The sequence below is a fragment of the Rattus norvegicus genome, chromosome 4, assembly GCF_036323735.1.
Source record: "Rattus norvegicus strain BN/NHsdMcwi chromosome 4, GRCr8, whole genome shotgun sequence".
NCBI classification, from domain to species: Eukaryota; Metazoa; Chordata; class Mammalia; order Rodentia; family Muridae; genus Rattus; species Rattus norvegicus.
In genome coordinates this window covers 152,575,414-152,589,213 of record NC_086022.1, presented here as the reverse complement: position 1 = coordinate 152,589,213, position 13,800 = coordinate 152,575,414, and the positions used below count along the sequence as shown (strand labels likewise).

Below are 13,800 nucleotides of genomic sequence, written 5' to 3'. Positions count from 1 at the left end.
CTAGTACATTTGATACTTACCAACCTCAAGTGATATCCTTGCACTCTCATCTAATAGCAAGAAGCAACCAGTAGCCGTCTCTGTAACCTGTCCTTTTCTCTTCATCCAGTAGAGCATCTGCTGAACTGTCTACTGTCTTTTAACATGAAGCAGTTGGCAAACCGAGTTTGAGAGTTGTGGGTACTCCCCTCTGAAACTGACTTTCGACAGTCTCTCATCTGCGTTTTATGCTTTCTTTCTCTTTTTTCTTGAAAAAGAGGAAATTACTTTTAATATCAGAGGTTATAAAGAGACTCATTATTCTCACATTCACACAAGCTCAATTAGCTACGGAGCAGGTTGCAAGCCTACTTACTCCCTAACACTTCTTAGTTAGCACCAAGCGACCCAGAGACGGAAGCAGTCAGTGCCTTAGGACCAGTGTCAGCACTTAGGAAGGTGACCCAGCAGGTTTGCCTAGCTCCAAGCCAGCCTGGGTTACATAGTGGATTCCAGATTAGCCAGAGTAAGAAAGAAAGCTCTCTCCATATATGACGTAACACGTGCTACGTGCATAGAAAGGAACGGCAAACGTCAGAAAGAAGGCCCTTTAGAGAAGAAAGCGAAACAAAAGCTGCTGTGCCATTTGGGATAATTTGATGAGATTGCTTGACAAATTCACGTGTGGTCCCCTTGCCTGCTGCCCTCGAGGTTAGGACTGAGGCCTGGGCACAAATGCACCCAAGGCTGGCTGAATGCAGTAGGCATCTCAGAAGACATGGGGCGGGGGAGGAGTGGGGGTTGGGGGAGGGGGTTGCGGAAGGCGCTGCCAAGGAGTCACATTCTCAAGGGCTTGTCCTCCCACCCCCTTTAAAAAGTAATTAATTAATTAGTGTTATGTGCGTCTGCTCATGCTCACACGAACCCTGGTGGATGCGTGGAGACCTGAAAACAACTTTGGGGTGTCAGTTTATGCCACTGTGTGGGACTCAGGGATTGACCTCGGGAGAGTCAGGCGTGGCAGCGTTCCACTGGTCCCCTTTGCTTCCATTTTATCCAGAGTCTCTTCTGTGCGCCTTGGTTGAAATTGTAAGTGCACACACATGCACGGATCATTTTCTGGCCCCCTCTCTTGGGTTCTGCTGCTCTGTGTGGGTGTTTATGCCAGTTCAATACCGCCTTGATTATTTATTGTAAGTTGTGAATTGGCTTAATTTATTTTGGCTGCTCTTTCCTTGCATTTGTTAAATATGAAGATTGTTTTCAGCCTTTATGTTTAACAGTTGGTTTTGGTATGTGTAAGGTCTTTGGCTTCCTTCCTGCCTTCGGGCATCTTAAGTCACTCAACAGAGTGTTGCTGTCTAAATGTCTGACACCTGATCTTTTCCCTTCAAATGACCTGGTGTTTTCACTTAAATAATAACCAAAACCTAAGATTGTATCAGTGTCCATTTTCATCTCCTGTTCTCTGATTGGCTGCAGACACGTCCTGCTCGGTACTGTTTCATTGGTTGCTGGTGTTGTAGGTGTCTCATGCAGGCTATGTTGTGCAGGTACCTTGTTCTTGTGCATTTATAATTTGGGGTTCATGAAAATATGCTACTGTCTGACTGTCTCGGTAGATACTGCCTGTGCGATTTTGGTTTTCCTACTCTGGGTGCTCTGTCTCTAAGGGAGGAGCCCGGGGAGGATTCACATCTGTGCACGGGTCACTATAGCTGTATTCCCAGAACTCTTCTAGTAGGCTTGGCCAATTTCACATAGGACTTTTGCTGTTTTTTTCTTTCTCTTCCTTGTTTAGCAGCTTGTGAGGCATCCCTCTGATGTGTCTAATGAGAGTCCTTTGCTGCGAATACAGCCAAGACAGCCATGTACGCCCCCGACCCCCACTCAGGGGTGTGGAGGGTCAGCTATTGCTTCATTTGCTGAGGGTGTTTACCTTTCCCGCTCTCCTGTTCATTTTGTTTAATTGAGAGAGTCTGGGAGAGCTGAATGTAATTCAGCTGATGTATTCTGTCACGCCACCGAATGCTCCTGGCTTAAAGAAAAATTTACAAGGCTTATCCCTTAAATAGCATTATGTTGCTATGGGATTTCACTTAGAAGCATAACCATGTTTATATATCAAGCATATACGCCTACAGAGCTTTGCAATTTCTGCATAACATTTCCTCTTTCATCGATGTGTTTCTTAATTTACGTATTTCACCGAGTTTTTGCTATGAGGAGTTTTTCACTACAACAAAAAAGACACAGTAAAAATTCTGACGTATTTTAGTTGGGGTTAATGTATAAATTTACACATTTATAAAGCTGTAACTAGAATGTCATATACAAATTCTTTCCTTTGGATTGTAGGCACCTGACATTATTTATTTATTTTTACAGCTTGGGGCTAGAGAGATGGATCGCTCAGTAGTTAAGGGCCCCGGCTGCTCTTGCAGAGAATCAGGGTTCGAGTCCAAGCAGCTTACACAGTGCTGGATAACCATTTGCAGCTCCAGGTCCTGGGAATCCACTGTTGTCTCCTGTCTCTGTGGGCACCAAGCTCTCACGTGGTACACAGACACAACATGCAGGGAAAACGCTCATCTGTTGCAGTAAATCTCTAACCCCAATAAGCCCATGCAGAAACCACACAACTCAGTTACAATATTTATAAGCTGCATGCCTAGACTGGGCAGTCTGCACTACTGTATTTCCCAGCTATGAGATCGTTTGTTACTGTGCCTTCTCCAGGCCACGTGGATCTGCCCCACCTTCCTTCTACCCCCTCTTCCCCTGTCTTCTTCCTCTCTCCTCTTTCTGTTGCTTATCTTGACCTGTAAAATCCTGAACCTTTAGTTCTAGTATTTTGCTCCCTATATTTTCAGGTAATATTTAAGTTGTTCTTTGATTTCTGACGGGATTTGAGATTGGTTGCAGTCTCATAGTTTTGAGAGGACGTTTTTCAGATGGTATCCAAGCTAAAACCAGGACACGCACGATTCAGGTATAGAACTGTAGCAAGCCTTTGAAGTTAGGATAGATGGGAGAGTGCCTTATCTAAATTGACAATATGATGGACTGGGTGTTAAGTGTATCTTATACTTTATAATTTGCATAACTGTAAAGTTGTACTCAATTTATATCTGAGAGAAGAGAGTCTTTTAATTAGACAAAAAGGGGGGAAATGTTGTGGGTGGCCCTGGTGCTGTTTGTATTCTGAGGCTAATTCTGCTTCCCCAGGAGGGGCTGCCCTGATGAGGAATGGATCACTACTCAGTGATTTCATGCGAACCCTCTCCTCATTTTAACTGGTCAAATAAAGGCTAGACACTGTGATTGGGCAGTGGAAGGGACAGATGGGGCTAGAGGTTTTAGAGAGTGGGGGAAAGGAGGGAAGGAGAGAGGGGGAAGATGGAGGAAGAGGAAGGACGGTGGAGCAGAACCACGTGACCTGGAGAAGCCACAAGTAGCATGGGATCTCATAGCTGGGGAACAGAGTCAGGTAGTGGTCGATCTGCCCAGTCTAGGTGTACAGCTTGTAAATATTGTAACAGGCTTATTGGGGTTGGAGATTTACCGCAACACTCATATGCATAAAATAAATTAATCTAAAATATTTAAAAGTTTTAGTTTGTCAAATAAACATTCCTTCTTGTCTTGACAAACTCCTTAAATGTATTAACTTTCTCTTTAGTTACTCAGTATTCCAGTTGCATAAGGAAACACACACACCCACACACATACATACATACATTCGTTGAAGGATTAGGAGCCTCATGTCTTTTTTTAGGTTTATTTAATTTAATTTAATTTTATATATGTCTCCATGTTGATATTTGCCCCTGAGTGCAGGTTCTTGCTATGAACATCCTGGCATGGATCCTGGGATCTGAACTTGGGTTCTCTGCAAGAGCAGTGCATGCTCCCTCCAGCCTGATCTTAGTTTTTTTGTACATTATCTAGGGAGCCATGACTACTCCAAATGAGGGTAAGTGACATTTCCATCTCACTGCAGTTCCTGATTGACTGTTTTACATTGGTTTGCTCATTCTTTCGAGAGCTTTCTTAAGCACCTGCTGAGTGCCAGTCATGGTAGGAAGCAGAGATGCATTGAGCAGGCTGCTGATGGAGAAGACCAGATGCACAGGTGCTGTGCACAGGTGTGTCCGTTCCTATGGCAGCTGGGGTGTTCAGCAAGTGCTGTGCACAGGTGTGTCCTTTCTTGTGGCAGCTGGGATGTTCATGTCTAAATGGTTAGTTCCACTCCTCATTCACGTCTATGTCATGTCACAATGTTTGCAATACATGTGTGTTTACTCTTTTCATCTTCACCATACTCCTGTATGGTTGGCAATATTCTCCATGCTCCCATTTCCAGATGCAGACAAGGGCACATAAATGTTTAGGTGGGCTTCTCAAAGTGTTAGCAGCAGGTAAATCTGGGGGTCTATCCTAGGCAACCTGCCTTCAGAGACCACACTTTTCTCATCGGCCTCAGAGGTCTCAAGAAGCGTCACATGCAAATAAACCAACCATACAATGTAGTAAGGGAAAAAAAGAGTCCAAGTTTGGTGCGGTGGTGGTGCACACCTTTAACCCTGGCTCTTGGGAGACAGAGGCAGAGGCAGGTGGATCTCCACAACTTTGAGGCTAGTCTGATCTACAAAATAAGTTCTATTATAGCCAAGGCTATGTTTAGAGACCCTGTTTTGTTTTGTTTTTTTGGTTGTTGTTGTTGTTTTTAAAGTCAATGGACTGGAGAGATGGCTCAGTGGTTAAGAGCACTGACTGCTCTTCCAGAGGTCCTGAGTTCAAATCCCAGCAACCACATTGTGGCTCACAACCATCTGTAATGAGATCTAATGCCCTCTTCTGGTGTGTCTGAAGACAGCTACAGTGTACTTTAGTTCTTTTTTTTTTTGGTTCTTTTTTTCGGAGCTGGGGACCGAACCCAGGGCCTTGCGCTTCCTAGGTAAGCGCTCTACCACTGAGCTAAATCCCCAGCCCCTACAGTGTACTTTAAATAAATAAGTAAACAAACAAATAAATCCATGAAGATGAGGGGTTAACTTATTTCTACTGGTAAGGTTCAGTTTGCCAGGGACAACATCTTGTTTTGCGGAGACGAAGGCTTGGATAATCAGCGGTAACCCTTGGAAGAAGTCTTGTGCACTATGGACACTGGTGGAGCAGGCTGATAACATGAGACCGTGTGGGCGGGGTGGTCCAGGGCCAAGGGGGCTGCTTCTGTACTGAGTTCAGTCTGGGTCAGAAGTTCAGTCTCCACACCCTCAAGTCTTACAGCCGCTGGGCAACCACTTAGCTCCCCCTACGTGGTCCTTGCTTAACAATCTCACACGCTGGTGTCCGGCTCAAAGGGAGTAATTAGTGTAGAATGCTGAGAGCTAGGCAATGTGAAAGCTGTTGCTATTCCTAAGAAAGAACAATGGCATCCAGTGTGTCTGATGGGGGCAATACGGAAACACAACTGTGCTGCCTCACTCTACTGATTGCCTAATAAAATTGAATTTAATGTCTGGGTTCAAACCCTGAGCTCCTAGGAAGAGTGTCAAGTGCCAAATGCCAGGTTCCACTGCAAATTCTAAGCTGTGCAGTGTTGACTGACAGGCTGAGTCCTGACAGGGGATGACTGTATGACTCTTCACACCACTCTACTCTGGTGGTCTTTTTTTTCCACCTCAAGGAAAATATCAATATGCATCCCTGTACTACAGTTAGAACAAGTGTTGCTGCCGATACGGCCAGTAAAGTGGCCCCAGCCACCACAGTTACTGTTAGGGAGCTCCATGAACGGAAGCAGACGTTTTCCTGAGATCAGTCCTCAGAAGCTGTGGCTGGGGTTTGCTGTGGGAGAAGTCAGCAGAAGGGCTGCCTTGCTAAGACGGGCATGCCAATCTAAAGTCCCAAGAACCCTCTCTCTAGCAGTGTTTCCTCCAACAGCAAACAGCCTGAGAGAGATGTGAGAATATGCAATCAGTGTGGTAATGGAGATAAAATATTACTATTACAAATTGGACTTAGTTGGTTATCAAAAAAAGACATGAAGTTAGGAAAATGTGTTGGGAAAATATGGGAGGCTTGAGGGGGATTATATTTCATGTGATTATATTTCAAATGATCATTCTTATACATGTGAAATTATCGATAAAACAAGTATAATAAGGATAAGTAATACATATATATTTGTATATATGACATGAAAGAAAGGGGGATTGGGGATTATTTGAGTGGAGGAGGGGAACAGTGACTGGGATGTAGGGACAAAGGAGAATGGAGGTGCTGAGCACAGTATAATGTATGTTCATGTATGTATGAACATGTCAAACAGTATAATGTATGTTCATGTATGTATGAACATGTCAAACAGTATAATGTATGTTCATATGTATGAACATGTCAAACAGTATAATGTCTGTTCATGAAGGTGTGAATATGTCGAACAGTATAATGTATGTTCATGGATGTATGAACATGTCAAACAGTATAATGTATGTTCATGTATGTATGAACATGTCAAATGAAATTCCTTCTTTTGTATGCCAACTAGTAAAGATTTAAAGAGCAAAACTTTACAAAAGAATGCAGAGTTTGTGAAAGTATAGAGAAAAACATGGGGTTTTGAAACAATTACATTATGTGGATTTCTCTAGGTCCTGGGTCCTTTCCTTGAATAACACTGTTCTAGTCTCCAGGCCATAAACACTACATTTAAACGATCCCTTGGTTGAGGTCTTCAGCATCCAGTAGCTGGCCAGGCCAGGCCAGAAGAACCTTGCATTGGATGGAAAGTTCCCTCCCACCCAGCTTCGAGTCATTCCTGAGCAGGCCTGTGGTCCTCGTGTTCTCCTGGGGTTGCAGATGGTGTCCTTCCTTGGTGTGTATCACTGTGAGAAAGACACCAGGCCCAACTTGTCGAGAGCTTCATCTGACCTAATGGAAGGTTTGTTTACCACAATATACCACTGAAGAAAGTAGGGGAAAGGCTTATCTTTGGGATGAGTTGCCGTGTTCCGCATGGTTTGTGGGTCTTTCTTGGGAACTGGTTTGTGGGAGGAACATGAGAGAGTTGGGACTTGGGGCTAGAAAAGCCTTAGAATGCTCTAATCAGGGATTAATGCAGCATTACTGTGGAAGTTTGGAAGACCAGAATCCTGACAGAAATGTGGACAATGGAGGTGTGTCTCCTGAGGCTTCAGAGGGAAAGAGGGACTCCATTGAGAAGCAGGCTAGAGGCCATTTGGTATATTGGCAGAGGATCTGTCTTTATTCTGCTTATGTCCTGAGAACTCAGCGGAGCTCAATTCAAAAGCAATAGAGTGATTTGTTTGGTGGAGGAAGTTCCATGTCAGGGTAACATTATTTAGATCCAGAAGTGGGGTGGGGGAGAAGACAGAGAGACAGAGAATCAGGGAAGATGAGAGGAGAAAGAGAGAGGGGGGAGAGAGAGAGGGAGAGAGGGAGAGAGGGGGAAAGAAAGAGAGGGAGAGAGGGAGAGAGAGAGGGAGAGAGAGAAAGGGAGGGAGAAAGAGGGAGAGAGAGAGAGGGAGAAAGAGGGAGAGAGAGAGAGGGAGAAAGAGGGAGAGAGAGAGAGGGAGAGAGAGAGGGAGAGAGGGAGAAAGGGAGAGAGATTATCAGTTTTTACCTTCTATTTTATTTAGCTAAGACTTAAGGGCATGGTTTGGTGCCTGTCACATTCAGGGCCAGTGTTTTCTTCCAATTCAAATCCCTCCCAGATGACACAGAAACCGTCTTCTTCAGTGATTTAAAACCCAGTCAAGTTGACCCTAAAGATTAACTATTGCACACACTAAGACCCGAAAGTGGTTTCCTACTGTTCAGTATATCAGTCTCACAGCCTAGTCAGATTCAAAGGGGAGCAGATTCAAAGGTGCAACTCCCATAGACCTCAGCGCAGTGCAGATCCCAGACCATAGACGAGACCTATTAGTGCTGCAGCTCACACAGGGGACTTGCTTCTAAGTGTGGAGGGACCTCTCAGGCACTCCGGCTCAGCATCGCAGTCTCTGGGTCCGGGCCACAGTGAGAGTTCCTGTCCTGCAGATACCCCAGCGTTCTCTCTGGACCTGGGTGTTGCGCGTAGTTTTAAAAGCTACTGCCTTTGTCCAGGATCCGCTGTGCTACCAGCCCCTCATGGTTTCCCTTTTGTTTACCTGCCTTTGCTCCAGGAGGTAATTGTGCTATGAGCTCCCACCCAGGACCCTTGAATCAGAGGATAAAAGACACACACACACACACACACACACACACACACACACACACACACACACACACAGTTAGTTCCTTTACAATTTGCCTTTTTTTTCTTTTTCTTTTTTCTTTTTTTTGGAGCTGGGGACTGAACCCTGGGCCTTGCGCTTGCTAGGCAAGCGCTCTACCACTGAGCTAAATCCCCAACCCACAATTTGCCTTCTTGACACAATTGTTGGGTGTTACTGTCTCCCACCTGGAAAAGCACGACCTCACCAATTTCTTGTCTTTGTTTCTACACCTGCCCTAACCTTCAGTGGCTAGTCCCACCTAGCTCATGCTGAACATCCTTGGCCACCCGCCTATAGTGGAGACCTCACATGACTGCTGCGTTCTTCCTCCCCCAAAGCTCCTCTCTCCTTTTCTGCATCTCCCTTCCCTCCTGGGACCGGGAAGTCCCACCTGTACCTTCCGCCCAGCAATTGGCCCATCGGCCTTCTTTACTGACAAATCAAGAACCAATTGGGGAACAGGATTTTAACATCAGGACCTACCTGTACACCTGGAAAGACTATTTCCCTAGGTAGATGCGCTTTCTCCTCTACTTTGCTGCCTCTGTCCTTTGCCAACAGGCTTCCCTCAGCCCTTCTGCACCAGCGACTTGAACCTTGAGTTAACCTGCTTCTACTTGAGCAAACTGGTCCAAGGAGCTCATGCACAAGCACGGGCACCTCTCTGCAAGTGCATCTGACAGCTCACAGGGATTCTCAGTTCGATCGAAGGAGCTCGGCTGCTTTGTTCATAGCATCGCATCCTCTGCACCACTGACCTGCCTCCCAGAGCCATCCAATCAGATAAGCTGTCCAAGACCAGGCTCCTGGTAAGCTGGCAAGAGACCTGAATTTTAGAAAACACTTTTTATCAAATTAAAAAAATAATTAAGCCCCCTTCCCCTCCAGTTCCATGGGAGCATATAGCTTTGGTAAAGGTGAGCATGCCTGTATCTGCTGGGCCTCAGAGGTTGTAGAGCTCCTGCCAGAAGCAACTTAGAAGTCCCATTGGTTGCATGATCTTGGTCAGATGAAATGTCTTCTGGCTAGCATGTGTTCTATTTGTTGGCTGTTCCACCCCATTGCAACCCACTTTCAGCCCAGATTTTCTGTGTCAGGAGGGATGGATAGTTGAAAAGGCTTGTCACTCCCCAGCCAAAGCTCACAGGGTGTCTGGAGCCAAAGCTCACAGGGTTGGGGTGGGAGAAGTGGGCTTGGATTTGCTGCAGTTGACAAGGAAATGTTCTCGCTGCAGCACCATCAGACCACTTGCCCTCTGGAGTGAATTCTCGGTGGGAGGGGTGTCAACGAAACTCAGCGTTTTCACCTTAACCTTGTGGATCTTGAATCTGGACACCTCAAGTCCCCCCACTGCCTCATGGGTCCTTGCAGAGCCTAGCAACTACATTCTATAAGGCTCTGGATATGTAAATCCGACCTCTGTTTCTGTAAGAGGAAAATCCACCAGGGCCTGTGTATACTCTGAAGACAAAAGGCCTCTCTTCCACACTAAACAGGACTCAGTTCTTTATATTGTGAAGTGTGAGGAATTCACCCTCAGCTGGGGTTCAGAGGGCTTCCTGGCTGTCAGGCGTCTCCATCACAGGACTGAAGCACACTGCAGATTCACACCTCCGACAATCTCAACCAGATGGGGAAAGGCCTTTCGGGGGGATTTAGCTTCTAGCCTTTCTGCTGTAGCTATACTGTGAAATGCATGCTCTGGGAGCTATTTTAAGGCATAGGGAAATATTCATAGGGCAACACTAAGTTTAAACAGAGAGCCGAGTACCAAACTGCTTTTTCAGGAGGATCTCAGCTTTTGTGGTCTAGATGCATCTGGAATGTTGATGATGGCAAGTTTGCACTGAGTCTTTGTCATCGCCTTTCAAACGTCTGCAATGAGTGTAATTATTGTGTGTAGTCAATATGTAGTCGGTGTCAATGTGTGTGTGAGCGTGCACATGCATGCATATGTGTGTGTGTGCACGTGTGTGTGTGCACATGTGTGTGTGCACATGTGTGTGTGTGTGTGAGGTGAGAGGGTGAGAGAGAGAGGGAGAGAGAGAGAGGAGAGAAATAGACACAGAGACAGACACAGAGTCAAAGATATAGAGAGTCAGAGAGACAAACAGACACAGCGACACAGGAAGAGAGAAGAGCCGGAGCCGGAGCCAGAGCCAGAGCCGGAGCCGGAGCCGGAGCCGGAGCCGGAGCCGGAGCCAGAGCCAGAGCCAGAGCCAGAGCCAGAGCCAGAGCCAGAGCCAGAGCCAGAGCCAGAGCCAGAGTCAGAGCCAGAGCCAGAGCCAGAGCCAGAGCCAGAGCCAGAGCCAAAGGAGTCCATATGGAGGTGAAAACATGTCAGAGCAGGCAGCGGGAACAGAAAACTGGCTCCTTCACACCCAAGGCTGGGCAAACAAATTAGACATGACTGGAGGCTACAGACTTCCAAAGACCTTGTGACGTACTTCCTCTGTTAGGTATCCATGTTCCAGGGCCTGCGAGGGGGCGGGGTTTCCTGGGGCAGTGCTCTCAGGCATCGACTGACGCAGAGTGGACAATCGTCATGTGACACGGAAGTGACTCCGAACAGGAAGAGGTCTAGAAAAATAACTGTCCACGACACCGAGTGGAAGTGGACTTGGAGTCACCATGAACAGCAAAAGGTCAATATCCAACACAGCCTACCTACCCTGTGCAGCCTCCTGAGAATCCAGTATCTCCTCAGACCTCACATCTTCCTCAGACTCCACTCTATACCTGCATACTCAGAGCTCTATCTAAGCTTTGTCTTAAGCTTTGTTCATTCAGGGACTGCCACAGACCCTACCAAGTCAGCTGCAGTTCCTGGCGCCTCATTGTATCTGCCTATGGCCCAGTCCGTGGCTGTTGGGCGTTTAGGCTGTGCGATCCCCATGGCCCATTATCCAGTTGGTCCCATCTATCCACCTGGCTTAGCAGTGCTGGTGGAGGGAGGGTATGATGCAGGTGCCAGATTTAGAGCTGGTACCACCGCCGGTGACATTCCTCCTCCACCTCCGGAATGCCCTCCCAATGCTGCCCAGCTTGCAGTCATGCAGGGAGACAGTCATGACTCCTTGTAACTCAGCGCAAGGGAAACTTCTTCATGGGTGGCTACACCCTTTGGTGAGGAGCCGTGGCCACGCCTGTGCTGGGGAAGACATCACATACCTTCAGTTCTTCTTACAATGTAACTGCTTTAGTCATATGAACCTGAAGTTGCAGTTTAGACACATGTTTTTGGGGTGTCTTTCTGGTGTCGAAACTTTGAGGCATTTTTCAAATTTAATAAGGAACCATGTAAGGGTAGCAGCCCCTCCATAAAGCATTCTAAGAAGGGAGGTGTCCATTCTTCAGATGAATGTGGGTGAAGCAGCCCCAAAACTTAATCTCCTTTAAGTCTCTGGTTTATCTTACTTGTTAATGAAACACATTAGCTGTCTGCCTTTTCCTTCCCATCCTCTGCCTCCACTTGTCCTGCCCCAGTCCTCCACCCCTCCCATCGGTGTCCATGGAATCAGTGGTGCAGGACCGAGAGCCAGTCAGACTCAGTCCCCTGTCTCCCTGCGCCTGTCCTACCTGACATTTTTTAACTCGTCTTTCATAAGGATCCTCTGATGCACCCTGTGCCAGAAGCCTGAACCCAACTGTTCTCAGTGTAAACTGTCCTAGGAAAATTTAAAAAATGACAGGCAGGGAAGAAGATGCGTATCAAAAGCTTGGCTTTAAAACCTAATTGAGGGAGTTTTAGATAAAAAACTAGCTATCACTTCCTGAGTGTCGCATGCAGCCACTTGGGCTCCCAGGAGTTTCCTGAGGTGGATCAGTAGGGTCACATGAACGCCTCATTATGACATAACTTGAGTTCGGCGAGAGCGCTTTAGGATTAATACTTCAGTGATCCTTAATGTATTGATTTGTTTTCCAAGATTGGATTTTATTTTATCTGAGATTTCCGTTCATCTAAATCTTGTGTTCTGTACATGCGATGTTTGACTGTACCATCGACTGTTATGGAAGTTCAGCGTTGTATGTCTCTCTACACTGTGGTGCTCTTAATGTGTGGATTTTTTTATACTAAAAGTGTAGAATAAAGACTATTTTGAAGATTTGAATCAAGTGATGAAGTTGCATTAAAAAAAGTATTCATGTTCCCTAACTTCCACAATCAGCGCCATCAATAGGGAACAAGTGTTCAAATACCCAAGCCTAAGAGGAACAGTGGGCATGGAAACCACCGTAGTAACCCTTCCTCGCAACTTGTTACAATGTTGCATAGTCGGTATGGTGTTGTTATGTTATATGTTATATACATGTTGTTACTATATTTGTTGGTATGTTATTACTAGGTACAGTTCCTGGCTTGCAGTGTGGGTTACTCTGTTCTGTGCTGATCTTTGATAACAAGCTTTTTATTGCACAGTTTACAAAGTGGATTATCTCAGAGACTGCAAATTCCTGAATTAAATTACACATTTTAAGCCTGTAAATCCAGGGTAGCCAAGGACCTAGGAAGGCGATGAAAAGCCCTTTTGCAAAATCTGAAGGAAAGAAAGAAAGAAAGAAAGAAAGAACCTATGGAGTTGAGAAGACAGCTGGTCATATTGAAATCCCCGCCAATCTTTGTTTCACAAAGAGACTGAAGTGCTGGCAGGTGGGCAGGGGTGGGTGGGGCTTGAATGGGGCTCGCAGGTGGAATCCTTTTCCCAGAGGTGTAGTGTCAGCTAAAGCAGAGGGGGCTGGACTGGAGCCAGAGTCTACAGAGGTTTTAAAAAGAAAAACAGGTAATTCTGGCAAGTCAATTAACAGAGGAATGGAGGAGGGGTGCTATGTGGCCACTGTGACCTCAGCTGGCCCAAAGTCCTTTCCTGATGCCCTCCAGATGCCAATTAACCCTGTTCCCCAGAGCAGGGAGCCAGGTGGTCATGTGCTAGAGGTCATTTCCCCTGAACATTTGCAACAGGTTTGTTTAATGCCTGACCTTTCCACCAAGCACTAGACTTCTGCGTCTGCATGTTATGAGGGTATCAGTAATTGTCACAGCTAGCTGACAGGGTCCCTCAATCTATCATGGCAGTTGTAGAGACCACCTTGAGAGGTTGGTGTTCATCAGTGTCATCAGACATTTACTGAACACGTGTGAGTACTGGCAAGGCAGTGCCAGGCTTGGTGTGTTTACCTCCCACTGTGGGACCATAAAGGCGCTGAGGATAGATAATGGGGTCTACTTCATCCATCCCGTGCGTGATCAAAGGGACACCTTTGTTCACATTACAGGTATTCACGGTATCAGAGAGTCCAGTAGAATGAAAACGGAATTCAATCAAATATTTAAATCATGGCGATGTGTGGCCAACCTTTCCCGGGTTGGCAGAAGTCACAGAGGGCTGGAGTGGGGTTCATGGTTTTCTTCTAGCTTCATTCGGGGATGTATGCATGCAGTATCACTCCTCGTCACTGGGTTGTCAAGCCTGCCAATCAGAAGCATTAACCCATGCAGGACAGGACAACTCCAACTCTAAGAGGCACTTAG

At 46.2% G+C, this 13,800-nt stretch overlaps 1 protein-coding gene across 1 annotated transcript; it reads left to right on the top strand.

Annotated features, from left to right (window-relative positions):
* Positions 1-591: 591 nt before the first annotated feature.
* LOC134486837 (DAZ-associated protein 2-like) lies at positions 592-12,382 on the top strand. The gene is made up of 3 exons (XM_063286975.1): positions 592-690; positions 6,681-6,928; positions 8,829-12,382. The coding sequence occupies exon 3, from the start codon at positions 10,733-10,735 to the stop codon at positions 11,348-11,350; it is 618 nt and encodes a 205-aa protein (XP_063143045.1). The 5' UTR covers positions 592-690; positions 6,681-6,928; positions 8,829-10,732; the 3' UTR covers positions 11,351-12,382.
* Positions 12,383-13,800: the final 1,418 nt, after the last annotated feature.

What these genes read in the sequence shown, in the direction of transcription:
- LOC134486837 (XM_063286975.1), top strand. Translation starts at nt 10,733, where the DNA reads ATGTTCCAGGGCCTGCGAGGGGGCGGGGTTTCCTGGGGCAGTGCTCTC.